The 25978-nt window shown below is 43.1% G+C and overlaps 1 protein-coding gene across 5 annotated transcripts in view; it reads left to right on the top strand.

Annotated features, from left to right (window-relative positions):
* The window catches only part of LOC146352454 (kelch domain-containing protein 3-like), a 92638-nt gene that overhangs the window by 58792 nt on the left and 7868 nt on the right, over nt 1-25978 (top strand). For 3 of the 5 annotated variants that reach the window (XM_084834072.1, XM_084834070.1, XM_084834069.1), the window contains exons 11-18: nt 1232-1313; nt 8497-8582; nt 12433-12517; nt 17566-17614; nt 21179-21269; nt 23294-23394; nt 24696-24780; nt 25006-25110. In XM_084834072.1, coding sequence (XP_084690198.1) covers nt 1232-1313; nt 8497-8582; nt 12433-12517; nt 17566-17614; nt 21179-21269; nt 23294-23394; nt 24696-24780; nt 25006-25110 — 684 coding nt within the window. The remainder of the gene's footprint in view (nt 1-1231; nt 1314-8496; nt 8583-12432; nt 12518-17565; nt 17615-21178; nt 21270-23293; nt 23395-24695; nt 24781-25005; nt 25111-25978) is intronic. The other 2 variants (XM_084834074.1, XM_084834073.1) reach the window with 1 other exon arrangement.

The following is a 25978-nucleotide window of genomic DNA, read 5'->3' as shown; positions in this document are numbered from 1 at the left end:
AACCAGTCCAAGTATGCTATAAAAATCATCAGAAGGAAAAGCTAGGCCTTGAGGTTGTCCATCAACAACCCCTGGACAGAAGACTGAGCAATGCACACAGGTCACCAGGCCACAGTCTTCCATTATAATGAAATATACTGTATTTCTATTTAAATTATCATAATTAATAATTATTTCTAAATTTACATCTATCCATATAAATTAGCATATGCAAATTTTACACAAACTGGGCTGAATCTACAAATAGTTATACTGTTATCATAACTATTGGTATACATGACACCAGTGGGCACCAATAGCTATGATAATGGTATAACTGCTATATGTAGATTCAGCCTTGATGTGTACTCTTTTGTCCTCTGTTTTTGGTGATTCCTAAGTGCCCACCCTACTTTGAGATGCCACAAAACTCTATTATTTCAGGTTTGAAATGGAGCTTCATGAATGATGGGAAGACTGCAACAGCAGAAGGGGAAGAGTGCTGCTCCCTTTTGAAACAACCTCTTCCTTCCCCCATTCTCCCCTGGTGTTTGCTGCTTAGAATGTCATACTAGTTATGTGCAGTTCCGTAGATGTTATTCTACCAGATCCTTGAGGCACAAGTGTGGAGAAACCTCTCTGGTGGCTTGCCAGACTGCACCTGTCCTTTGGAGTCCTTTGAAATGTGAGGTGAAGAAATATAGGCAGCGTACTTGGCTGCATTCCAATCCAGAGTGTTTTAGCAAATTGTTAATTAGCAGACATTGGCCATTTCCAAGGCAACCAGCAATAATGGTCCACATGGGTCCCCAGAGCTTAGGTGATGTGTGCAGGGCAAGACAAAAGGATTACAGCAGACCTCCAGACACCAAGGATTGGAAGCAATCAAGGTATCCCCTGAGCTTATGTGTTTGTAGGATGAAAGGAGTTTAGAACAATCTGTCTTTTATATTGGTAAAAGAACTCAGATTAGCAGATAACTACTTTTCCTGAAGCAAAATTGACAAATAAAGTTACCATAAAGCTCAGAGTATAGGTATTATTAATGCCAAGCCTCTACAATAAGTTGAAAGGAAACAGTTTACTGTTACAGAAGTTTGATGTATTAATTGTTCATCAGAACGGGATCCTTTAAAGTGATTTTTTAAAAACTGTTTGAATGCAAGCTGCTATGGAAGGATAAAACAAAGGACAAAGCTTTGAGTGCCAAATTAATTACTATTGCTACATCTGCTTTTGTTCTTCCTTTCAGGACATTTATTTGTTCGGAGGAACTTCTAAGTCCAAAGATGGTAGTAAAATAAGAAAGAATGATATTATGAAATTAAGTTTAGGTGAGTGGAAAAAGAAAAAATAAGTGGAGCATAAGAGATGTTGTCCTTTGATAACCTGCTTGAAAATTATTAGTTTTCAAGACATATGTTTGCTCTTATGTTTGAAAATTCTCCTTTCTTCCAAGCTTAACTAGGGCTGTGCACTGCCTCATTCCAAAGCCCAAATAATGAGGTGAAGCGGGCTGATTTGGAGAAAATGCCTCATGATACGAGGCGGAACAGAGCAGTACCGGGGCACCCCGGGGCAAAGCACCCCCCCTCACAAAGCACCTCCTCTACCACGTATATTTGGAACTCTAGGGATGGTGGAGAAATCCACCACGGACTCCCGGAGTCCGTGGCGGAACGGACTACCCCCCCGCCACCCCGCGGAATCCCCCTGGGACGGACCCTACCTGGTCGTCAGCAGGTCCAGTCCGTCCAGCTGCCCTCCACCATCCGCCACTGCTTCTCTTCGGACGCAGATGGCGTCCACTACGCCATTTGCACCCCTGCTCTTTGCCGTGATTGCCTATTACAGCAAAGAGCAGGGGCAAAGCGGACGCCATTTGCATCCCTGCCTTTTGCCATGATAGGCTACGTAAAGATCTACATAGCCTATCATGGCAAAAGGCAAGGGATGCAAATGGCGTCTGCTACGCCGGATGCCATTTGCGTCCGAAGACCGGCCACAGCCAGAAGTCAGGCTGCAGCCGGCCCCGGACAGCAGCTCCACGGACTCGCCACAGAGCAGAGTGGAGCTGGCCGGGGAAGATTCCGGGGGGATGGACGGATCGCCTAACCTCCACTGTAGACACCCTCACCTGGAACAAAGTAAGGGATTTGTACATCCCTACGGAGCTCTACTGAATGCCTCAGCAAACCAGACAGGCTGTCTCCAAAATGTACCTTCTCTCAGTGCTTACATGGAGGGGCATGAGGAAGAGGAGGAGGGAGGGAGCCAGGGAGGGAGGGGGAAGGCAAGCAGACATAGGCAAGCAGGGCGACGCGGGAAGGTGAGTGCAGGAGAATGAGAGAGTGTGCTTCAGCGAATAGGAACCCTCAGCCAGAACTGACAGTAGAAGTCTCCAATCAATCTGAGAGAGCAGTGGAGGAAGGGGTATATAAACGTCACCAAAAAGGTGCGTTTGGTCATTGTGCTAGCTGAGTCTTTGGGAGAGGGCTGGTCTATGGCTAATTGATCGTGCGTGTGTGTGTGTGTGTTTGTGCATACATGCTTGGAGTTTTTCCTTCTATTTCTCCGTGTTTGATCTCCATTAGGCTTTCCTCAGAATTTAAAGTTATAGGAAACCGCTTGGTTGTAGTGGGAACATTCCCTTCCCTCACTCTTTGATTGTCTGTCCGCATTGGGATGGTGTCTTTTGCAGCACCTCTCCCAGCCGCTTTCTCCTATACTTCCAACTCGCTTGTTATTATTAGATTAGATTCATCTCCCCTTTCCATTTCTGTTCAAACTACCATAGCTTTTCCTTGCAAGCAGCTGCAGTGCTCCCCCTCCAAAGGTTCAAAGGGTGTGTGTGAAACACGCCCCGAAGTCCATGTTTGTTTTTAAAAATTGCAATAAGCCTGGGTTTCTGAAGCTCCACAACTTTGAAGCTTCGAAGATCATGCCTAAGTTGGAAAAAAAAATTGTGGAGAAGCCCCAATTCTGCAAGGATAACGCCTGAATTTAAAAAAAAACAAACATCCAGAGCAGGGGATAGGAGGTAGTAAAACTTAATCTCATTTGAAGGGATACAACAACCCCCTGCTCAGCACAGGAAGCCTGATTCCCAGGCGGTTGCCCATCCAAGCACTGACCGGGACCGACCCCACTTAGCTTCTGAGATCAGACAAGCACGCACACATCCAGCCCTTTGCTTGTTGCTGAGGAAATGGGGGCTGCTGAGGAAGCTATGCAATCGGTAGCCAGAAGAAGACATGGGGCCGTCGAGAGCTGTGATTGGACAGGAGGGAAATACAAACACTGCTGCACATGGACAGGTGGGGGAGGGGACTATGACTGGATATGGTAGCGAAGGTGGAAAATCAGAGTACATTAAAGGGAAATACCAGGTCATTAGGGTATTGAAAGGGGGAGCATGGAAGTGGGAAATTCCGGTTCCAATTTGAGGCGGCTACTGCGTAGTGTGAAAGGCGGGCGGTGAAACCTCATTGGAAGTGAAAAAAGGCGGTAAGTGTAGATCCAGCCCAGGTTTCACACACATCTGTGAAAACAGGGAGAAGTTACAGCTATTGGCTTTGGGAGTTTTCCTGGAAAAAATCAAAGTTCACCAGTGCCTAGCACACAAGCCAGTGGGCAAAACTGCTTGGGCTTTGGGGGGTGCAATGCCCTGAAGGGGGGCTGGGAGAGGCCAAGGTGTCATGTGCGTGTGTGGAAACAGGGAGAAGTTACAGCTCTTTGCTTTGAGAGTTTCTGTGGAAAACATCAGATTTCAACTCTGCCTAGCACAAAAAGCACTGGGCCACACTGTCTGAACTTTTGCAGATGGTTTCCTCTCCAGGGACATGGAGAGCTCCCCAAATTTCATACCTGTATCCTAAAAACTAAAAAGTTATGACTGTTTGTGTTTTCCCATGCAAGTCAATGGGAAAACGCCCAAGACGCGCAATCCTGATATCCGAATCTCGCTTCAGATTCAGATCCGAGTTGAAGCAAAGGGGCTCCAGATCTGTCCAAGGCAGATCAGGGTCACTTCGGATGATCCGAAGCAGCATACATCTGAAGCAGATCAGGGGGTCCGTGCACAGCCCTACTTAAAACATACCAACTTTTCAGTTTTCTGCTCATCTATTTTGAATGGTTATGCCTTTATACTGAATGCTTTCCTTTGAACCTTCTCAACTTTGTTCACACTTTTTCTGTGTATGTAGCAAGCAAACAAAAGGCAGTACTCCTACTCCAGCAAAATTTGATGTGTATTTGTAACTTCAGGGGTATTTTGTTTGTTTGTTTTGTCTTTAACTTCTCATATCAGAAAGATCTCAGCAACTGCTTAATATTCTCCAAATTCTTTGTTATACAAAAAAACAAAAACAACAAGCAAAACAACAAGAACAAAATGTGGTAACTTTTATGTGTGTTGCTGTGTAAAGTAGGAGGAAAATGGAGGGGGGGGGAGGAGGAAAAGAACATAAGAATATAAGAAGAGTCATGCTGGATCAGACCAAGGCTCCACCTAGGCCAGCATTCTGTTCACACAGTGGCCAACCAGCTGCCCACAGGAAACCCACAAGTAGGAGACAAGTGCAACACCACCCTCCCGCACATGTTCCCCAGCAACTGGTGTAAATAGTGTTTACTGCCTCTGATACTGGAGGTGGCATATAGCCATCAGAACTAATAGCCACTGATAGCCTTCTCCTCCAGGAATTTGTCTAACCCACTTTTAAAGCCATCCAAATTGGTGGCCATCACCACATCCTGTGGTAGTGAATTCCATAGTTTAACTATGCTCTGAGTGAAGAAGTACTTCCTTTTATCTGTCCTGAATCTCCCACCAATCAGCTTCATAGGATGACCCCAGGTTCTAGTTTTATCATGAGAGAGGGAGAAAAATGTCTCCCTATCCACATTCTCCACACTGAAGCATCCATGTAGACATGTATAAGTTAGTGAATGAAAGGTTGAAACAAGAGGATCAACCCCATGGGAACATGATTCCACATATATTGGAACTGTTATTTTTACCCACTTCTGGCTCTAAACTGCCTGCACTGTGGCAGAGACATTGAAATGAAGAAGAAAGTGGGTGATGGTGAGTATGAAGCCAGGTGACTGGGCCTCTGGAACCCCCTGCAAACACCTGCATCGATCAAGGACCATGCCAGTTCAGACTACTTCTCTCGACAGGGATCTGACAGATGCCTTCCCTCTTGGAGGTGGAGGGCTGTAAGCATGACATCCCTGCCTTGTCATACTTACCTGCTCTACAGTGTCATCTCTGGATCTGGCCACAGTGTTCTGACAGCCATAAACAGGGTGGGGATGCTAGAGTGGCTGTCATACTCCAGTAGGAAGAGTTGTGGTGGTCACAAGGCAGGGAGGCAATCCTATTGCTAGAAAAACACACCACGGGGGCTCATCTTAAAATTTGGAAGAACCCAACCAGAGCAGGGAGGAAAAGAAATCAGAACTGGAGACCAGAGTGGTGGCTTCTGAGCAAGGAAGAGGTATGAAGTGGGCTTCCCAAACGTAGGAGAGGGAGGAGGGAGAGATGTAGCCAGTGTGATGGCAATAGCCAGGTTTCCTTTTAGACAGAACCTTGTGAAAAACCCTGTGGAGAGAAAATTGTGTGTGTGTGTGTGTGTGTGTGTGTGTATGTATGTATCTACAGTAGTCCCATCACCTCTGAGACATCTGTGAATTGAAAGGGCATCTACATTGGAGCGTCGGCAGCTCTGTGCCAGACCACACCCTGTGTTGTTAATGGAAGCCAGTATTTTTAAAGTTATATTGAATAAAACATCACTTCAGAGAGAAACATTAAAGGAAATTATGTGAAAAGACCCCCCAGAAATGTAATACATTACAGAGTTATGTTGAGAATATGTATGTACATGTGCTGTGCAATTCTTTTGCCCATGACCTCAGTGCTGATACTAGTTTCCAATGTATTTGCATCACAGGAGACATTTCTAGAAGATTCATGGTTGTTTGCACCAAAGCAAGTAAAGCCTGAAAAGCCACATATGCTCAAAAATTCACTTTTTGGTTTTATAAATATTTGGGAGGAAGCACCTTCTTTAAACGAGCTATACCCCTTACTTTTTAAAAGTGAAACAAACTCAGAACATAAGAAGGGCCATGCTGGATCAGACCAGTCCAGCATTCTGTTCACACAGTGGCCAACCAGCTGTTGACCAGGAACTCACAAGCAGGGCATGAGCGCAACAGCACCCTCCCACCCACGTTCCCCAGCAACTGGTGCAAATAGACTCACTGCCTCTGGTACTGGAGGTAGCACATAGCCATCAAGACTAGTAGCCATTGATAGCCTTTTCCTCAAGGAATTTGTCTAACCTCCTTTTAAAGCCATCCAAATTGGTGGCCATCACTACATCCTGTGGTAGCAAATTCCATTAACTACATGCTGATGGAAGAAGTACTTCCATGTATCTGTCTGGAATCTCCCACCAATCAGCTTCATAGATGACCCCAGGTTCTACTTTATGAGAGAGGGAAAAAACTGTCTCCCTATCAACATTCTCCACATCATGCATAATTCTGTAGACCTCTATCATGTCTCCCCTTACCCTCCTTTTTTCCAGGCTGAACAATCCCAGCTGTTGTAACCGTCTCTCATAGGGGAGATGCTCCAACCCCTTGATCATTTTAGTTGCCCTTTTCTGCACTTTTTCCAGTTCTGCAATATCTTTTTTTTAGGTGTGGTGATGAGAACTTTACATGTATTTCAAGTGTGGTCGCACCATAGATTTGTATAGGGGCAGTATGATATTCGCAATTTTATTCTCAATTCCTTCTCTAATTATGCCTAACATGGCATATTTGGGTTGCCATCTTCATGGAGCTGTCCACCACAACCCCAAGATCTCTCTTGGTTGCTAGCATGAAACACCAAATTGGAGAAGCCCCCCACCCTCTTGCAGCTACCCCATAAAGGACTTACTTCATTGGAACAGCTTGCATCAGTAAAGTCGTAGGGTTATCTCCAATGTTGCACTAACAGGAAAAGTAAAAGAGGTGGCATTCCCTTAGAGCTTGCACATCCACTAGCAGAAACTCTAGTGCAAGCAACACCTGGTCCGATGATGTCATAATGAGTTGTGGAAGGCTTGTGCAAATGGAATCAAAGTACTGAATTTGACCCTTGTGCAAGGATGAAAATGGGATTTAAGCAAGTGGTAGAAGCTTTGTGCTAGGTCAGGACTGGGGAATCTGTGGCCCTCCAGATGTTGTTGGACTCCGATTCTCATCAGCCCCATCTGGCTTGGCCACTGGTGAGCAATCACAGCAGTAGTATTTCATCAACATCTGGAGGGCCACAGGTTCCCTATATCTGCACTAGCAGAATGACACAACTGGATACAATCTATAAGCCATGAGGCAGCCCCTGGTCAAAAACATTTCCCCATACCTGATCTAAATGATCAGTATCCTAGATCATGGAGTCAGAATTGTGCGCAACTTAGGGCACAGTCCTATGGGGATAGGCAGCCACTTCCAAACTCGGAGGCGACCGCCTATCCAATGCAAAGCAGAAGAAGCGAAGCATGGAGGGAATTGTTCCCTCCACACTTCTCCTGCCTGCATTTTCGGCTAGACAGCCGATTTCATCTGTCTAGCCACAGGATGGCGGAGCAGGGGAGGAGGCTGCTGGACGACACATTGAATGTGTCATATCGGCATTCCCACCCTCCCTGCCCTGGAACACCCCCCAGAATGCCCCATTTTTGCCACTCTGCACTCCTCTTCCTAGCACGGAGCTCGGGGCTGTTCTGCGCTGCCTGCGAGGCAGCAAGGAAGGGGGGGAAGGTCGGTTCTCCAGGAACCAGCTTATCCAATGGCCATCTAGCCACTGACTAGCGGCCATAGGATTGCTCCCTCCATAAGTGATTACTATTCAAAAGATTTATAAAATATTTTGAGAGAAATGACAATTGAAAGGCAATTTATATATGTGCCAGATGTGTTGTTATACTAATATTGGCATCTTCTTGGGCATAATAAGTGGGCTTTTCTTTCATCCTGTATTCCGGAACCTCCCCCCCCCCGCCCCGCCCCGCCCCGCCTCGCCTTCCTGCTTGTTTCATATAAATCTGTGTTATTACAATACTGCCAGTATACATTTGGTTTGAAGCTGTGGGTTGGCTTTAGTAATTTGGAATTCAGTTACTAGACTGTAAAAATAGAGAACAATCTATCCAAAATAATCTTTTCCCCACTTTTTGCTAGAAGTGCAAATGGAAGATTTCCTCAGTGTCTGGTTTTGTTTTGTTTTTTACAGTTTCCTTATAGTTTTTATTACTACTGTTCATTCTCTCACATCTTCTGCAATTCTGCAAGAGGTCTCAAGACTTTCAGCCATTTCTCATGAGATATTTGTAGTACCGCCCACATAACCGCCCACATAACCCACCATGAAGACTCATTGTTTAGATTAATGTCAATACATTTGCTCTGTCAATTTAATTATTATTTTATTTCTTTTGTGTCATACAGGACGGATGAAATGGAAGATGCCACTTTATGTTGGGATCCCTCCTGCTTGCAGAGAGAACCATGTAGCATTTATTCTTCATAGCCATGTAAGTGAACATCATTTTGATGACGGAAACCTTCCATTCTTTGAAAATTACCACATTTCATCCTCTCTCAGTACACCAGATTCTCTAACACCTCTCAAAGAATGCTGACCACAGATCAATAGATTGGCTAATAATATGCTGAGCTTTAAACTGTAAAACCAAGTAATGGTGACGGAAGGTGCAATCCTATCAGGATAGGCATCCGCCTCCGAACTCAGAGGTGACCACCTATCCAATGCAGGGCAGGAGAAGCGTGGAGGGGATCATCCGCTCCGTGCTTCAGCTGCCCTGCATTTGTGGCTAGACAGCCGATTTTGGCTGTCTAGCCATGGGAAGGTGGAGCGCAGGAAGTGGCTGCCGGATGACACATAGGATGTGTTGTACCGGCTTTTCCGCCTTCCCCGCCCCAGAATGCCCCCTGGAATGCCCTGTTTTGGCGGCTCCACACTCCTCTTCCAAGCACGGAGTGTGGGACCATTCCACGCTGCCTGCAAGGCAGCGTGGCATTGGGGGAAGGTTGGTTCTCAGGGAACCAACCTCAGAGTGCGGGCTCTGAGGTCGGTTCCCAGAAACGGGCGTAACCTATGGCCATCTAGCCTCTGATTAGCAGCCATAGGATTGCTCCCTCAGTCACTCTCGTAAAGTCAAACATGGATGTGTTGTGTAAGATTAAGACTGCTGCCATCTTTTTTCTTTCACAAACATCAGCTGTGTGTGGGGCGGGGAGAGGTTCTTTCTCTCTCTCTCTCTCTCTCTCTCTCTCAGTATCCCCACCCAAGGTGCTATTTCTCTCCATTTGTAAAACATACAGGTACACAGAGCTATGCTTGTTTTACCAATGGGAGGAAATAGCAGATGCAGGGTGGGGGAATTTTCAGTGGGAGAACTGTGTAAGGGAAAGAGTTTTTCCCCTCCCCTACATTGAGGTCCTGATCTGAACCATTCCTCCCATTTTGGGGGGTAACATTAGCAGTTCCAATCATGTCACCCGTAGATTGCAATGATTACATAGGAGCATGAATTTAGCTATTTTAAAAATATTTTTTTCTTTTATTTATTTTATTCAAAATTATTTTTAGGCCGCCTTTAAGAGTAAAACTCTCTCAAGGCAGTGTACAGGAAAAAAAAAACCCATACATAAATATACAGTAAAATATTATAAAAGCTATAAAAACAAATTACACGAATAAAACCTGCAGCTCATAGATTATGAGAAAGCCGGCAAAAACATGTGGGTCTTCAGATAGTTCAGTTTGGTTGTATTTAGCTGTATGCTTTCATTGTCAATTGTTCTCTGTCATCTATCAGCTTTGGGAAGCAAAAAGGGCAAGTTTCAATTTGGCAACCTGGATGGCAAAAGGTGTGAACTCTGAAGGTCATGGAGACCTGAACATATGGAAAAGAAAGGGAGGATGTCTGGATGAGAAATACCTGGATCCTGGCCTAACTAATGCATCTAAAAGATGCATCCAAAAGATAAATCAAGTCTAATGATGGGGGGAGGAAGAAACACAAGGAAATAGAGGAAATTTCCTTGTGTTAAAAACACCCTAAAAGGAGCACAGGAAGCTGGAAAAGACTGGTGGATTTTCTCTCCACTTCACCACTAATGATTTTTTAGGAGTATTGGAGGCAAGGATACAAACCCATTGCACAAAGTCCATGATATAAGGAATCTGGTTGCCAGATAAGAATATACTCCACACAAAAGGCTCAAGGCCACCCATGCTTCCAGACAGATGACTCCTAGCACTTCCATTCAAAAGACATTGAGCTTTTCTACACAAGGCTGTTAATTGCTATATCTACTTTTGTTTTTGTCACAGAATTGAGATCCTGAGCTTTTTGCTTCCTGTTTTTCCACTACCTAAGCTCTAGGCAACACTGTGTTATAGCAAAATAGCACAAATACACAAGTAGAAAATGCCTTTTCTTTCACTTTCTGAAATTATACCCCATTTTCCCCACTCTAAAAAAAACCTGGGAAAGTTCTCTTGAAAAACAGAAGTGAAACTGGAGGATCATGGCGTAATCTAAGGAACCTGTAAACAGCTGTACAGAATCATGAGTGCACAATAAATGTGTTGTGTAGAAAAGCTCATTGTGCAGCTATTCCATCTTTCCTTCCTTAATAGTTTTTGTTTTCTGATAATAAAAAAAATGGGAAAAATGGTGGAAAAACAAAGGAGGTTTAGATGATGTCATCTCTCCCCCCACCACCACTTCAAATCCTGTGAATGAGGCAGGGTGATTGCATGATAATAAAAAATCTTTTCTGGAAGCACCCTTGGATTACAAGGTTGGCCTTGACCAATGGAAGAGCTGGGTGGGTGGAGAAAAAAAAGAATCTTCAGAAGATTTGAAGGAGAGACACAGTTGAATGGTAGTGAGAGGGAGGCAGGAAAGGGTGAGGCATGGTTGAGGAAGAAGATGCAATACTGATTCAATCTTAGAAAGGGTGTCAAGAGACCAACAAAACGGCACCAAGAAACAAGTGGTGAATAGACTAGCTCAGCCTTCCACAACCTGGTGCATCCAAATGTTTTGGACTTCAATTTCCATCAGCCTCAGCCAGCCTCAGCCAGCCTGGCCAGTGGTCAGGAATGCTGGGAGTTCTGGTGGAAAACATTTGGAGGGCAACAGGCTGAGGAAGCCTGGGCTAACTGTATCCTGTACCAGTTCCACCCTGAAAGAAAAAGGAATATAAAAAAACATTGGATGCAGCAGACAGAGAGTGGAAACCACTCCAAGGCTGGAGATCAGTGCTGGATGCTGGCAAAGGGAAGATTTTAAAGGGGCTTTGGTAGGGGGTATTTTATCCATGAGAACGGGATTTCAGTTTTCTGCAAAGTCACCAATATCAGTAGCAGGGATTCCCTTAAATACAATAGCCCTATTCAGGCATTCATAATCTGGGTAGATGCTACACACCGAGGAGGGAGAGCAAGGATAAGCACGCTAGCTCCATCATCCCCCACTCCCCAGCACTATCCTCGTCACCCACCACATGCTGAGAGTGAATGTCTGCAGCAAGGTACTTTGTCTATCCATGGGGGCTCTCTGTGCCTGATTTTCCAGGGTGTTTTTCTTCCAAAGGCAAGCCTTAAGCAAAGGAATAAGTAAGCACATCCCTTCCACATTCAACAGCACCAGGGCCAGATCTGCGCCTCGTGCTGTAGTGATGTGATCCCATCATGGTGACGCTATATCCCTCTTGTGCATTTATACCTTGTCACACACACAGTGACATCTGTTGCGGTATTTTGGATAATATGGCATTAAAAGGGGAAATTAACGCTAGAAAAAGTGGCATATGGAATGTGTAAAGTGGCCCAGCAGTTATCAGTGCACTTCAATATTGATAAAAAGCACTAGTTTAGATCTAGCCCAGGATCTGGGAGAAATGAATATCTCTGGACCCAAATTTGTTACGGAGCCTAAGAACGGGTATGGAAAAATACCTGCTTCCAGAGGTTTCCCAAGACTGCTAGTGATATCTAAGGTACCAAGTTTGGCAGGAGTCTGTTCAATGGGGATGAGACAGCCCTCTAGGGAGACAAAGAGGCTCTATGCAAGTACTGGACAAATAGCATCAAAATTGGCATGTCCCCTCCCATTTCACAGTGGGAGTTTTCTTACAGCCTAAGATCTGAGTCCAGTGGAGATCCCCAGCAGTGTGGCCTGGGGAGTTAAAGCCTCTCCAAAGATAATGTAGCAGGAAAAGAGTATTCAGGATCTCAAGAAATTCATGCAGACCAAAAAGCTTCCATAAATGTGATTTGTGTTAACATTGCTTTGTCATGGATATTAAGCTAATGCACTGAGGATTCTTATTTGTTTGTGTTCACAGCTTTATATCTTTGGTGGAAGAAATGAAAAAGAATTCAATGATCTAATGGGAATGAGACTGATAAATCCTTCAGACAGACAACCTAGTAAGTATATTTAGTGTCTGTTAAGTGTTTGATGATACAACATTAACTTGAGGGCCACTTGCATCATCATACCCCTATGTGCCACCCCTCCTGAGAGATACCAGTAAGAGGCTACGAGATGTTTTGGATTTCCAAACTCATTTACTCTTTTAAAAAACAACTACTAATTATTGAACACTGCAGTCCTATGGAGGTCTACATAGATGTAAGCTCTATTGAATTCAACAGGACTTAATCCCAGATAGCTGCATATAGAATTTCAGCCTTACTTAAGTTGCCAGTTTTCTGCAGAAAGCGTTTTAGAGTTTAACATGGGAGGAATTGCTTCACGGGAGGAATTGAGCAACTTCAGGTGAACACTTCGGGGATGTGTTATGCTTATGTGAACATGAATATAAGTTTGGGTGTGGTTTGGGTTATCAGAAGAGGTAGCAGTGAACCTGGCTTCACCATTTTGATCATGGCATCAGCAATTGCAAAATTGTTTCTCTAGCTTCACACCAACTGCTGCAGTCCAACTTTTCCTTTTCTTTTTGTACAGACCCAAAGGAAAAGTAATCCACATGCTCTCTGCTTACCCTGTTTCATTGCTGTGTGTGCTATGATGACTTCTCTTGCAAATCAATATAGCAGATTGTGTTCAGCCTCATAAAACTGATTTCACTGAAGTTAAATTTCTACACACTATAAAGCTAAGTTAACCAAACTTGGAGGAATAATATTAATATGACTCATTTGCAGCAGCAGTGGAGCCAGCTAAATTATTGTTAATAATTAGGGTTATTTTATAAGCTGAACTGACTTTTAGATATGGGGTCTGTCTTCCTACAAATTTGTACTCCTTACCTGATAAAGACTGAAATCATAGTCTATGGCTTCAACAGTGATGTGCTGTGTATTCTAGAACTGGACAGGTCCCAGAAGGGAAGAGAAACTGATTTTTTAAAACAGTACTCAGGGCCGAATTATGCACGGCTTCCCATGGCAGTGGCATTTTTAAAATGAACTGCCATTTTAAGCTTTCCACAATGCTCTCGATATAGTGTTGCTCCAGAACATTGTGAGAACCTTAAAACGGCGCTTCAAAGACCCAGCTGATGTTCTGTTCTGCCTCTGTCATGGTGTGGGCTGAGCATTGTTGGACACTGGTGAAGCCTGGGATACAGGGCTCTACTATGGATTGGGTCTTTACAGGGTTTGGGGCAAGTCACATTTTCCAGAAAGGCAGGACCAGGAAGATGACAGCACCATGGAGAGCTCCAAGTATGTTGTTTCAACACGCAGCAGATTGCCTGAGCCTTAAGTAAGGGGGTTGGCTTCATTTAGCCCCACCTCCACACTGACTATGGCCATTTCTCTTAAAGGAGGCATGTCTCTTTTAGCACTCCCAGGCTGTGATGACATGGAGGTGGCTGTGGCATGATGGTGTCTTCATTAGCTGGAGTTCTCAGAGTCTGAGGATGGCACTGCGAGTGTCTCTGCACACAAGGGAGCAGGTCCATGGGGTCTTCCTGGATAACTGGATCCTGAATAGGTGGAAGCTTTGTGATGCATTTCTATAACCAAGTCCTCTTCTGGAACAGTTAACACAAGAGCCTCTCAGAGGATGAGGGTGTGGGGTCCTAGTCCATGACAACTGATCAGGCCGAGGGCCTAGGGCAGGCATCAGCACCAGTAGACTCTTACACCAGGCCGGAGAATGAGGAAGTCACAGATTTGTTTGCAGCAAGGAGCAGGAGCAAGCTCCTTTTTGCTCAGATCAAAATAGCAGTTCTGACACAGAAGCTCTTACAGGGATCAGGACTTGTCATGTGATTGCTCTTCGCCACTGTGATGCACCACTGCCTCCCTGTATAGACTGTCTATTCAGTTAAGCCCTCTTCTCTGCCTGCAGAATGATACCTTCTGCCAGATCCTTGAATACCTGGCAGAAAAGATTTGAATAGCCTGATCAAAGAAAATCATTGCAGTGTTTGCCAGGAGGTTCTGAATATACAACTATACTGGCTATATCCGGTATTTTATACACTCATGACCTGACTTCACATTTTGCATACAAGATGGAGACATGTGTTTAATTTGGACACACCATTGCTAATACAATACAGGAATATTTCTATTTCTTTGCTACACCAATGCTTTTGCAAATTCCATCCTTTGGCCAGGGTTCAATAGTGGCAAATAATAGTGGCCAAATCTCTACCTAAAATCCTTATTGTTCTTAAATGTAGAATTCCTGCACACTTGAGCCTTGAACCTCATTCATCCTGAGATTGCTATAATCAGATATTTGGACTACAACTATATTATGCAAAAAGGTTTGGGACCAGGATATCTGAAGGACCACCTTCTCCTTGTAAGCCTGCCTGCCTGTTGGTACCATTATAAGCCCCTGCCCCCACCCCGTGTGTCCCAGCATCCCCAGAAATATGCCTGTGAGACAAGTCAGAGGGCCTTTTCCGTGGATGCATCCAGGCTCTGGACCTCCCTCCCAAGGATCAGTGGTGTATTGGAGCTAGGACTCACAGGGTGAAGCCCCAGGACTGTTTGATTAGCTGGGGTGATGATGTAATCTGCCATTCTCCTCAGCCATCTCTATTCCCTCTGAGCTTAGTTGCAGTTCTCACATTTGCTGCAGAAAATGGATTTTCCCAGCAATAATATATTGTTGCGAGATATTCCTGATGTAATGCAAAGTATTTTGAGGTGGCTTGGTTTTGAATGGGCAGTTAAAACTCATTGGCAAAACACCTCCTCCTGATGAAAATGAAAACTACTAGAATGGGTGTGTTGACTTTGTAATAAACTGTTTCTCCCTGATGCTGGGGAAAGAAACTCCTAGAAAATATTGATCTGGTGGCTTGGTGTTTGGGGACATGCTGTGCCCCTCTCTTTCCCTTTCTCTCGTGGAATCTCCAATCTCTCCAGCCAATGTCCAATATGCTAAACATTACACTTTGTCTTGCCAGCTCACTATTCTATGACTATTGACTGATCCTAATAAATTAGGTATCATGCCATTTACTGCTGCTCTTTTGGAGGGCCGGGGGACAGTGTATGTGTGTGTGTGTAAAGGCACAGGCACAGGCACACAGGCACAATATACACACTCAGATATAGATCAGCACAGCTGCCTACATTTTGGAGTCTCCCTGGTGGTGTGGCTAGGGAACAGTCACAATGAGTGTCTGCACTTCAAAATTTGCCATTACGCCACTGCAGAGGAAAGTTTGTCTCACCCCTCCTTTCTAATGGGCTTCCACTGGATGGCCAAAACATTCCCTTTTAGGAAGGCTTTTGGGCCATAAACGTTGCTCCCTTTTTTAAGTGATTTTCACTGCAGTGGTTGTTTGTGCTGGTTGTTTGTATTTTCTGTTTTTTTCTCTCTCTGCTGTTTTAGTGCTTGATGGCGGTTTTAAAGTATTTATTTATTGTATATATGGCCACTTCCTTGTATTTATTTGCTGTTTTTAAGATGGTTAAGGGTGCAGTCCTGTGCATGTTTAGACAGGGAAAAAAAACTTTCTTAGTCTTTTTCTGTCTAAACATGCATAGGATTATGCCCTAAGTTACTGTTTTACTTTACGCTGTTAGCCACCTTGTGCTTATTGAAGAAAGGGTATTAAATAAATAGGTAATAAAAATGTGCAGGATTTAAACAAAGAGAAAAAAACAAGAACATTGGGCATTGGCAACTTCCCACTTCTCCATGAATGACAAATGATCATTTCTTTATCACAGAAAAGGATTCTAAAAGATTATTGCTGACCTGAGATGAATGCAATAATTGTTGAAAATCACTTTGAACATTAAAAATGCTCTAGAAACCATTAGTAAGATGAGTTTTGAAATCCATTACAGAACTTTCTGTCATCCCAGTATTCTCACTCAACTAGATATTTTACATTAGGGACTTAAATGCTAGCAGCTTTATTTTGTTATGAACACTGGAAGTGGATTTGAAAAAAAAAATCCCTAGGTATCTCATAGTAAATTTGGAAAAATAAAGATTGTGCACATCCAAAAACCATGGATATAAACATGCAAATAATATAAACTGATTTGACCCTATTCATGATGAATAAGTAATTATCATATATGGCATTGTTGAAAGCCATTAACACTCCTCAAGGTGTACATTCTTGATGAATAAATCTCAGTATTTCATCCATATAGCAGAGAGTAATAAACAAGTTCACAGAGTGCAATATAGCAGCTTTAGGGCTAGAATTAAACTAAATGTGCAGTTGCTACTAAAACCGATAGTTGCACATGTCTTTCTCACTCACTTACATTAAGCACAACATAACGCATGCTGGACATCATGATCTTCTGCATTTCACACATATACACCCAATGATAGCAGATGCAATGGGCAAACCATTTTTAGGATTTTTTCTATCCATGAGAACCATTTAAAGCGAAAGCTACACTTCTCCATAAATAGACTCACCATGCCAGTAAAAAGTTTATATAATCTTTCAGCACAGAGTTTCAAACATTTAAGCTACCTGAAATCAGAAAGTCTTACGTTATGTAAGTGTAAATGTGCACTAGATTGTACACTTACAGTACACTCCTATACATTTCTACTCAGAGCTAAGTCCCATTGAGTGCAATGAGACTTACTCTCGGGGTAAGTGAGCATAGGATTGAAGCTTTCATCTCTTGAAGCAAAAAAGCAATAATGTTTTTACGTGCTTTGTTTATCATCTGCAGGATCTTTGTGTGTGTTTTTCCTGTGACTACTCAGTTATAGAAATTGGATGGATGGATGGATGGATGGATGGATATTAACAACAGATTATTTTAAAATATATTTAGAGCTAAACATTTTGGCTTCTGTCTTCGTCAGTAGCTGACTGCATCAAAAGTGGATCAGAGCCACCGTGTTGCTTTGCTGTTGTTGCTTTGCACCTTTCTCTCTCTCTCTGGATGTAATTCCATACAATCACATCACCCTGGAAGAAAACTTTCTTAAGGGATTCCATGGTACCTCATTAACTAAAGCATACTGCTGAACTAATATTTCTGTTTCTTCATTTTAGTTATGAAGGAGATTCTTTCAGAACTGGGAATCCAGGGAATAAGCAGCAGGTATTGTTTTTGGCATCCTTCTTTTCTCCTATTGTTTCTCAGAGGGGCGGGGGGAAGGCAGGAAGGGCTATTTCTTCTTTTAACACCAATTATTTCTCTGATAGTGGTAGTGTACATATGGAATAATAAGAAAATGTTTCCCTTATTTATTTATAATATTTATATACTTCCCGTCATCTTATGGTTCCAGGACGGTTTACAAAATGTAATGTAAAAAACTGAAAAATACTAATAAAGTTATAACAAAGAAGTCAGAAGATAAAATAAAATAGGCAGCAATGCCGCCTGGCTTCATAAACCAATTTAAAATGCCTGGGCAAAGACAGGAACACTTCAGTGTGATAAGCTGCAGTCCAGACCAATCTGCGTGATGTGCAGAACTGCACTGGTAGAGTTCTAACTCAAGAAGGTTGGCTCCTACAGATGATATCAAGCCACCGTTATCAGTCTACCATAATCCATAATCTAGTACAATGTGCCACAGCTGCAAAACAAAGTCTAGGAATATGTGCAAAGCCAATAACTCAACCTCATGATTTCATCCACAGACTATTCAGCAAGTCACAAACATATATCCATGCATACATGTAGCATATTATCAAGGAACGGGTACATTTTTCTAGCCTGAGGAGAAGACAGGTTAGAAAATTTTACAGACGAAGGACACAAGTGAAATTTAATTCTCTAATTATTTTTGTTTTCTGTTAACACGGGGTGGGCAACTTTGGGAGGTCTGGGGGCCATTTTCACCCCCCATGGGCCATAGTCTGCCATGCAACCCAATTTTTTAAGTAAACATTTTGGGGGGAAAATATGGCATCCGTAGCACTATGGAACACCAAAAGGATCAAATTTAGCTTGAAAACAAGCTAAATTTGGACCTTTGGGGCACTCTGTAGTACTATGGATGCCATTCATCCCCTCCCCCCTTAAATTAAATATATATATTTTTCTTGGAGTGCAAGAGGCAGCAGGGAAGGCTGAGGGGGCTAAATAACATAATGCAAGTAGAAGCTAAATACTGAGACATCAAAATAATAACTAGGCAGACCTGGTTTGCCTGGAATTCAACCCCTGCATATCATGCAGTTCTCTACAGAATCTCTGCAAATCTTTTCATAGGGTAGTATCCAATGCGGGCCTTGCGCCAGCAGTCCAGGGTGGCCAGTGGCAGCAGATGCACAGCCGCTACCACTGACAGCCGCAATGTCGCATGTCCAGGGGGAAGCACCACAACAACCCCGCCCCCAAAGATACTGACAGGCTGCAACAGCAGGCTAATCCTCACCTGAACACTGTAGTCTGTCCAGCTGGGGAGTTCTAAGTCCTCCTGCCAAGAATTCCTCCCTTCATCCCCAGTCTAGGAAAGAAAGAAAAAAGTGTTTTGGATTTTCTTGGCCAAAGCTCAAAAGAGAACTTAACAAATCCTTTTGGAAATCCTAAGAACACAAGAGACAGCTCTGCAAGCATGAAGTCCTGCACATGGGAAGGGGTTGTTGTTGTTGTTGTTTGAGAAATTCCCTTTTAAAACAGCCAAATGTCTAGATACAAAAAGAGTTTATTTGAGAAAAGGGTTCAAAGGGAAGAACAAGTGAAGGCAACTATCACACACAGAGAATCCCAAATAAAAGTAAGTGAAAATCAATATAACTTAGGGAGCAATCCTATGGCTGCTAGTCAGCAGATAGACAACCATACGATATATGGGTTTCTGGGAACCGACCTCAGGGCCTGCACTCCGAGGATGGTTCCCAGAAAACTGACCTCCCCCCCCCCGCTTCCGCACTGCCTTGCAGGCAGCGCAGAACAGCCCCGAGCTTCGCACTTGGAAGAGGAGCACGGAGCAGCCAAAACGGGTATTCCAGGGCAGGGAAGGCGGAAATGCCGGTACGACACATCCTATGTGTCCTCTGGCAGCCTCCTCCCCTGCTCAGCCTTCCTGAGGTTAGACAGCAAAAATAGGCTGTCTAGCTGCAAATGCAGGGCAGGAGAAATGCGGAGGGAAGGATCCCCTCCATGCTTCTCGAGCCCTGCATTGGATAGGCGGTGGCCTCCGAGTTCAGAGGCGGCTGCTTACCCCATAGGATTGCGCCCTTAGATAGTTATATGCTCCCTACTTGAGTAGGATCTTGGGATTCAGAGCATATGCAGAGTTCCATGGAAAGAATGGTTTGTGGGAGAGCATCTTGGCTTCCTAATTAGATGTCATTAGGAAGACACAGATTGAGAGCAAAGTCATATATGCGGGGGAATCTCAGATCAGTGTCTGACAGCCTCTTAGCAGAGACTGACTGTCGTTTTGTCCAATAGTGTGATACCCTCCATTTTTGATGTCAGCAGTCTAGCCATTACATCAGAAAATTACTTAGCAGCTGGGTCCACCATCTTAATGACAAATTTACATCTAAATTTACTCCAGGTGTGCTAGTATAAAAAGGCGCTTAGCATGCAAATATTTATTGGAGAATAAAAGATAAGATCATCTGCCCCTCTACATCTAGTAGGAGCACTGTTGGGCTACATCAGGATATAGGGGTTTGTCACAAAGACATTAAAAGCAGCTGTCTGGTAAACATCTCCCCCTGATGTTTATAACATCAACTTAATATGTTGAACTTTTTTATTGCATATTGGGAGCTTCCACTATTTGTTGTGAATTTTTCTTGTTTCGAAGACTAATGACAACTAGAGGAAAACTTATGACAGAGGTTACATCTCCACCTATTGATTGGACTAGATATTCACAACAAATTCACAACGAAGACTATGCAAGCTGTAATTACATTTGTATCTGATGGCAAATGTGCCCTGTGTTTTTCACACACAATATAGAATGATGGTCGCAGTCCTAAGCATAATTACTTGGAAGTGGTATTTAAATCAGTGGCTTAGATCCAAGAGAATATGCTTGGAATTGGAGTATTAGAATTGGTTACACAGATGCTGCCTGCACTCCCATGTGATACAATATAACTTTTCACATGAGCAAGGCAAACAAAAGGTTTTTGCCTTTCTTAAGGGCTCTATATTGAAATGGCTTGCATACTAGTGTGTTGGCAAAATGGCAGGAGATATCCAATTGCTCACATGTAAACTTCTCTGTGTGGTTCTAAATACCTGGCAGACTTCCCTTTAGGTACTGAGGTATTGATGAAACAGATCGTTTGAGAGTGTCAAAGAACAGGAAATGCTGCTCACTTTTAAAGAGACCAGCTGTGGATGCAAGGGGGGGGGGAGGGGGCGGGATTGGGGATTTAAAGACAACCCTGACAGAAAGTTCAATTAAAATACAGCTACTTACAAAATGTTCAGATTATAAATACTGCTACTTATTTTTTAAAACATTATTATTCAGTTCATCTGTTCCTAATGAATATAGATAAGACATGTTCTGGAATAACTCTGATTCCCTCAAACAATTAGCTTTCCAAAGCCCAATCTCCAGTTATATATGTAACGAGCAAAGCAAGGGAAATGTCATTCACTACTACTCACCCACTGTAGCACATGTGAAATAAGTCTAACCCTAAATTCACTTTTAATAGGTTGTGTTTGGATGTGCAGGTATACACCCACCAAAATACCCAAGGTGAAATATGACTTAGCAGACTCTCCCTTGCTGACTGGACCAGTTTCTCCACCGCCTCCTGTCTCAGTAAGTTCCTTATTTCAGTTTTGCTAGGTCAAAGACTTTACAGTTTCTTAGTCTAATAGCAGAGTTTTGCAGTTCTTGGACACAGGAACAAAAGAAAGGCTCATTCGCCTCACAGTTACGCTCCTATGGGTTAGCATGGATGTGTTTCATGCTCCAACATTACACCTCAGGTCCATTATGATAAACAAGGCCAAAATAAGTGCATTGAATCCCCTGGGCCTGGTTCCTTCTGTACATATAGGCCTGATGGTAATTAAAAAAGAATCACTTCCTGCCAGATGGATTTATCATACGTGTCTAGGATTTCTGCTTTGTTGTTATTCTCAATGTTTTTCCACAAGAAACTCCACATTTAAAAAAAAAAACAAAGCCCACATACACACACAATAAAGAAAAGAAAGAGAAGGAGAAATAGATGGAAAGAAAAGAATCCCTATAGCCTATATTGCATCTAGGACATAGTGAAGAAAGAATACTCTTTTTCTTTTGGTAATTAGCTGCTACATCATTCCCACCCCCCACCCCACAGGGCAAATCCTATTATTAGGTACAGAAAAGTGGCCTGTCTCAGATGGCAGAGCCAGGCAGGGATACCATGAAAGTTTATTATGCTTTTGCCACCTTGTGGGGGAATTGGATTCCTGCCTCAGGGACCAAAATGTCATGGGCTGTCTCTAAACCACCCCGCCCCCCATGGCATTTATTGCAATGTGGCTCTTGCTTGGCATAAGAGCAGGTGCTACTACCTATCCCCTTGGCACATCTGCACAGCAACTTCCTGTACTGCTGGTGACATGCTTTGACACCCAAATAGAAGTATGGGAATTGTCCCTTGAAAAAGCAGGTTTCTTTTTCTCCTGTATGATCCCCCTGATAATACTGTGGTGGATGGCGCACCTAAAAGCATATTATATAATATATAATTCTAAACCGCCCTGTAATCAACTTTGATGAAGAGCAGTTTATAAATATTTTTAACAAACCAACCCAAGGGCATAATTGCTTACATGTACACACATCAGGTTGCTCAGATAGCCCTAAGGATGCTGTGTAAAGGGCCATCGCTAGACTCTACCAGGTGCTGTTGAGGCCCAGGCACTGGTTCAAAGGGCCCATTTTTGCCCATGTGCCTACCCTAGGAGGCAGCAAGCCAGGGGTGAAATGTAAGAAATTAATAAAATTAAAAAAATTAATTCTTTTGAGCACAGCTACACTTGTACAGGTTGTCATGTGAGTCTTTAGAAACCCTTCATGTGTGTTTTATGTAGTTCTTCGAGTATCTCAAGAGAAAGTCTGTGCCTGTCTCACATGTGACCAACATTGTGTCCTGCAGACGCTATTTGAAAACACTGCCCAAATGCAATTTCAAAATAAACTATTTGCTGGAGGGACCCATTTAAATGTCCTTAAATCATTTGCTTATAAAGATTTCCCAGATTAGCCAAATATCACCATTACTTAGCAAATTAATTACTTTGAGCTTAATTTACTTAGCAATTAAACTACCAATTAAATATTTGTCTACATAATATACTCCTTGGCAAATGAATTAATTAGTACTGAATGCTGAGAAATGACTGTTAAGCAGCAGGCATTATGCTATAAAAGAAAAGATTAGTCATTACAACTATTAATAATAATTTTATTAATTAAATAAATTCCAGGCACTTCCCTTACTCCCTTCGGGAGCTGAAACATTAATATTAGAGTATCAAATATAGAAGCAGGACAAGATTTACCAGTACTTTTACTAATCTCTGGCACAGACTGTGCCATAGTAGTGTTGCCTGAAAAAGCAAGATTATGGAGCACCTTCGTTCTGTATTGGCATCACTTCTCGTCACCACCACCAAGGAGAAATCTGTTCAGCTCAGAAGCGGGCCATGATGTGAAAAAAAAACTTGGCTAACTTTAAAAGGCTCCTGTCAGTTGAAGTGGAGAGGTTAATCATTATAAAAGCTTTCTCTCCTTTTATCCTTGTTTATAGCAACTCAAGCAGTGTTAACTAATGACTTTCTACACAGACAACTCACCTCCAAGACTTCCATTCTGTGCGTAACCAAGCAATGGACATGATTACACAGGCCTTCAGTTTGCTGGACTCTGAGTTTCAAAAGCTGGACTTGTAGGTATTCGCCGGAACAGCTATTTGAGCGAATGGTCCGATGGCAGACATGAGTGGGTGTCCTTAAAGGGGTGGAATTAGCACATGTTTGGCAGAACATTATAAAACGCTTAGCCATGTAAAAATTCTGGATGTCACGTCAGTCCTCGTTACATTACAATGTAGAGGAATCAGGGCCGACCTTACCAGCTGTATCAGGCAGCTGGTTTGGGGTGTCATGAAAGGGCAGGAACTTGTCACATATTTCATTTATTATTGTTGTGTTTTTACTGCCAGCAAGGAGGAGAAACACTTGTGGGATTCTGTGCCACAATAACTTGAGCAGACTTGGGTGCTATGTGTTCTTTCCTCTGGGGGCAGGGGGAAGGGAGTTCTATTAGCTGCTCCGCCTCAGGCAGCAACATGTCTTGAACTGCCCCTGAGGAGAACCATGCTGCAAATCAAACCATTTCACCTTATATAGGTAATGTATTTCCTATGGCCAGTAGTACTTTCAAAACAAGTGTGAGGCACCAGAATACTGATGATACTTCTTTTTGACCCAACTACTGATGATGAAAAGTAGGTAGAATTTGATTTATGCAGAAAATACAGTTCCCTCCCTCATAATACTAGAACCCAGGGTCATCCCATGAAGCTGATTGGTGGGAGATTGAAGATAGAGAAAAGGAAGTACTTCTTCACAGAGTATATAGTTAAACTATGGAATTTGCTCGCAAAAGATGTAGTGATGGCCAGTTTACAGTACCATCACCTGGCCTCATTCCTGGAATCTTATGGGCAGGGCAGGACAGGCGGTTGTCCAGACATCGTTGTCTTCCATTCATAGGCCTCCTGCATCCCCCCCCCCCCGTTCTTCCATCTTCTTTCTTACTGTGGAAAATCTATTAAGTTTTTAAAAAATACAGAATAGCTGCACAATGCCTTCTGATCATTAGCACTAGGAACCCTGCTAGTTGGGGGAGGTCTTTTAAAAGCCAAATGCACTAAAAACATTTGATAACTTCGTGGGTTTTTGTAATGCTAAAACCATAATTTGCTTTGGACTATCACATCTCTAGTGTATAAATGTTTAATCTATCCTTCTCCAACCTGGTGCCCTTCCAATGTGTTGGAACAGTGGGTTGACCAGTTGGAATGACCAGTGGGTAGGCTGTATGGGGATAATGGGTGTTGTAATCCAGCACATCAGGAGGGTTCCAGGTTGGGGAAGACTGGAGTTTAAGCTATATTTTTTCTTCTGGGGGAAAAAAAAACCCACACAACTCCACTTTTTATTTTCTTGCATGGTCCATTCTCAGGGCAAAAGCTGAATTGGTTCAGGAAACAATGGCTTTCCAACATGAAAAAGAGCACTACAACATACACCTTAGAAATCAACAGAAGGTAGGTTTCTGTTCTTCCCTAAATACTGACCTGGCCCTGCTTGCTGCTGCATCTTCCTAGGTAGCTTTTACTTATGATAATCGACTGTAAGTATTTTGGAGCATACTAGATCAGGGCTCAAGAACTTTTCAGAATGTCTCATTGATCTCAGTGTTAGATTCTATCTTTAAGTGGTGACTGGAAATCATGTAACACTTTTACAACAGTGGATTTTGTTTAAATCAGGACCTACAAGAGATGCTACAGAAACACAAGGCCCAAAATGAAGCATGGCTCAAAGCCAGAGCAGAAGAGAATGACAAGGAAAGGAAAGAGCTCTACAAACGGAGGGTAAATATTTGCAAAGGGGGGGGGGGCAATAACTGGGCAACATCACTGCATTTCCTTACAACCTGACCTGAAAGCTTGCTTTGGATAGTAAAGCAACATGCTGCTCTTGTAGGAACAGTATTTCAACACTGCAAGTTAGATAACTTCAGTGCCAATCTTTGGGACCAGATGCTAATTCTGTCAGCCATGGTATGTGCTGGGTTAAATAAAGAGAATTATCTTTTGTTTCCAGACCGTATCATTTCTTTCTGTTTCCCTACACCAGGGTTAGGCAACTTAGTCTGCCCTCCAGACTACAACTCCCACAAGCCTCAACCAGCATGGCCAATAGTCAGGGATTATATTGAGGTTTGTAGTCCAAAACCTCTGGAGGGTACCAAATTGCCTACTCATGCCCTATACATTCTCTTCTATAAAGAGTGTACCCCACCCTTGCTTTATATGTGAACAGGGCAAATAAATAGGGCTGCCCTGAGATTTCAGAAGAAAGGGGGAAGAACCCTCCAGCCCCATCTATTGACCTTAGGACTAAAAGCCACCAAGTGCTATTTAGGCTAGGACACTAGTTAGGCAAAATCAGCCTGGCTTGAAATGCAATTAAATGGCCCCTTATAGCCCACCACTTTGTTCTGGTTATAGCTCACCACCTTGTTCTGGCCTTGAGAAACATATCTCCCTCCTCTTCCTTTTTCCTCCATTATAAGCTTGATGGCAGGGCCTGTCTCTTTTTGATTGATGTGAGCTGCTTTGGAAGACAATAATTATGAACACTAATAATCACAACAACAACAACAACAATGCAACTGCCCCACACATCTAGATCCAGAATTGGTCCAGAATATGTCTCCCACCCATTGTTCAAGTATTT

Source organism: Heloderma suspectum, chromosome 2 (genome assembly GCF_057233095.1).
Source record: "Heloderma suspectum isolate Gila_16-S chromosome 2, 16-S_ref, whole genome shotgun sequence".
NCBI classification, from domain to species: Eukaryota; Metazoa; Chordata; class Lepidosauria; order Squamata; family Helodermatidae; genus Heloderma; species Heloderma suspectum.
Note: the sequence above shows the minus strand (reverse complement) of the source record. Positions and strands in the feature narration are given on the sequence as shown.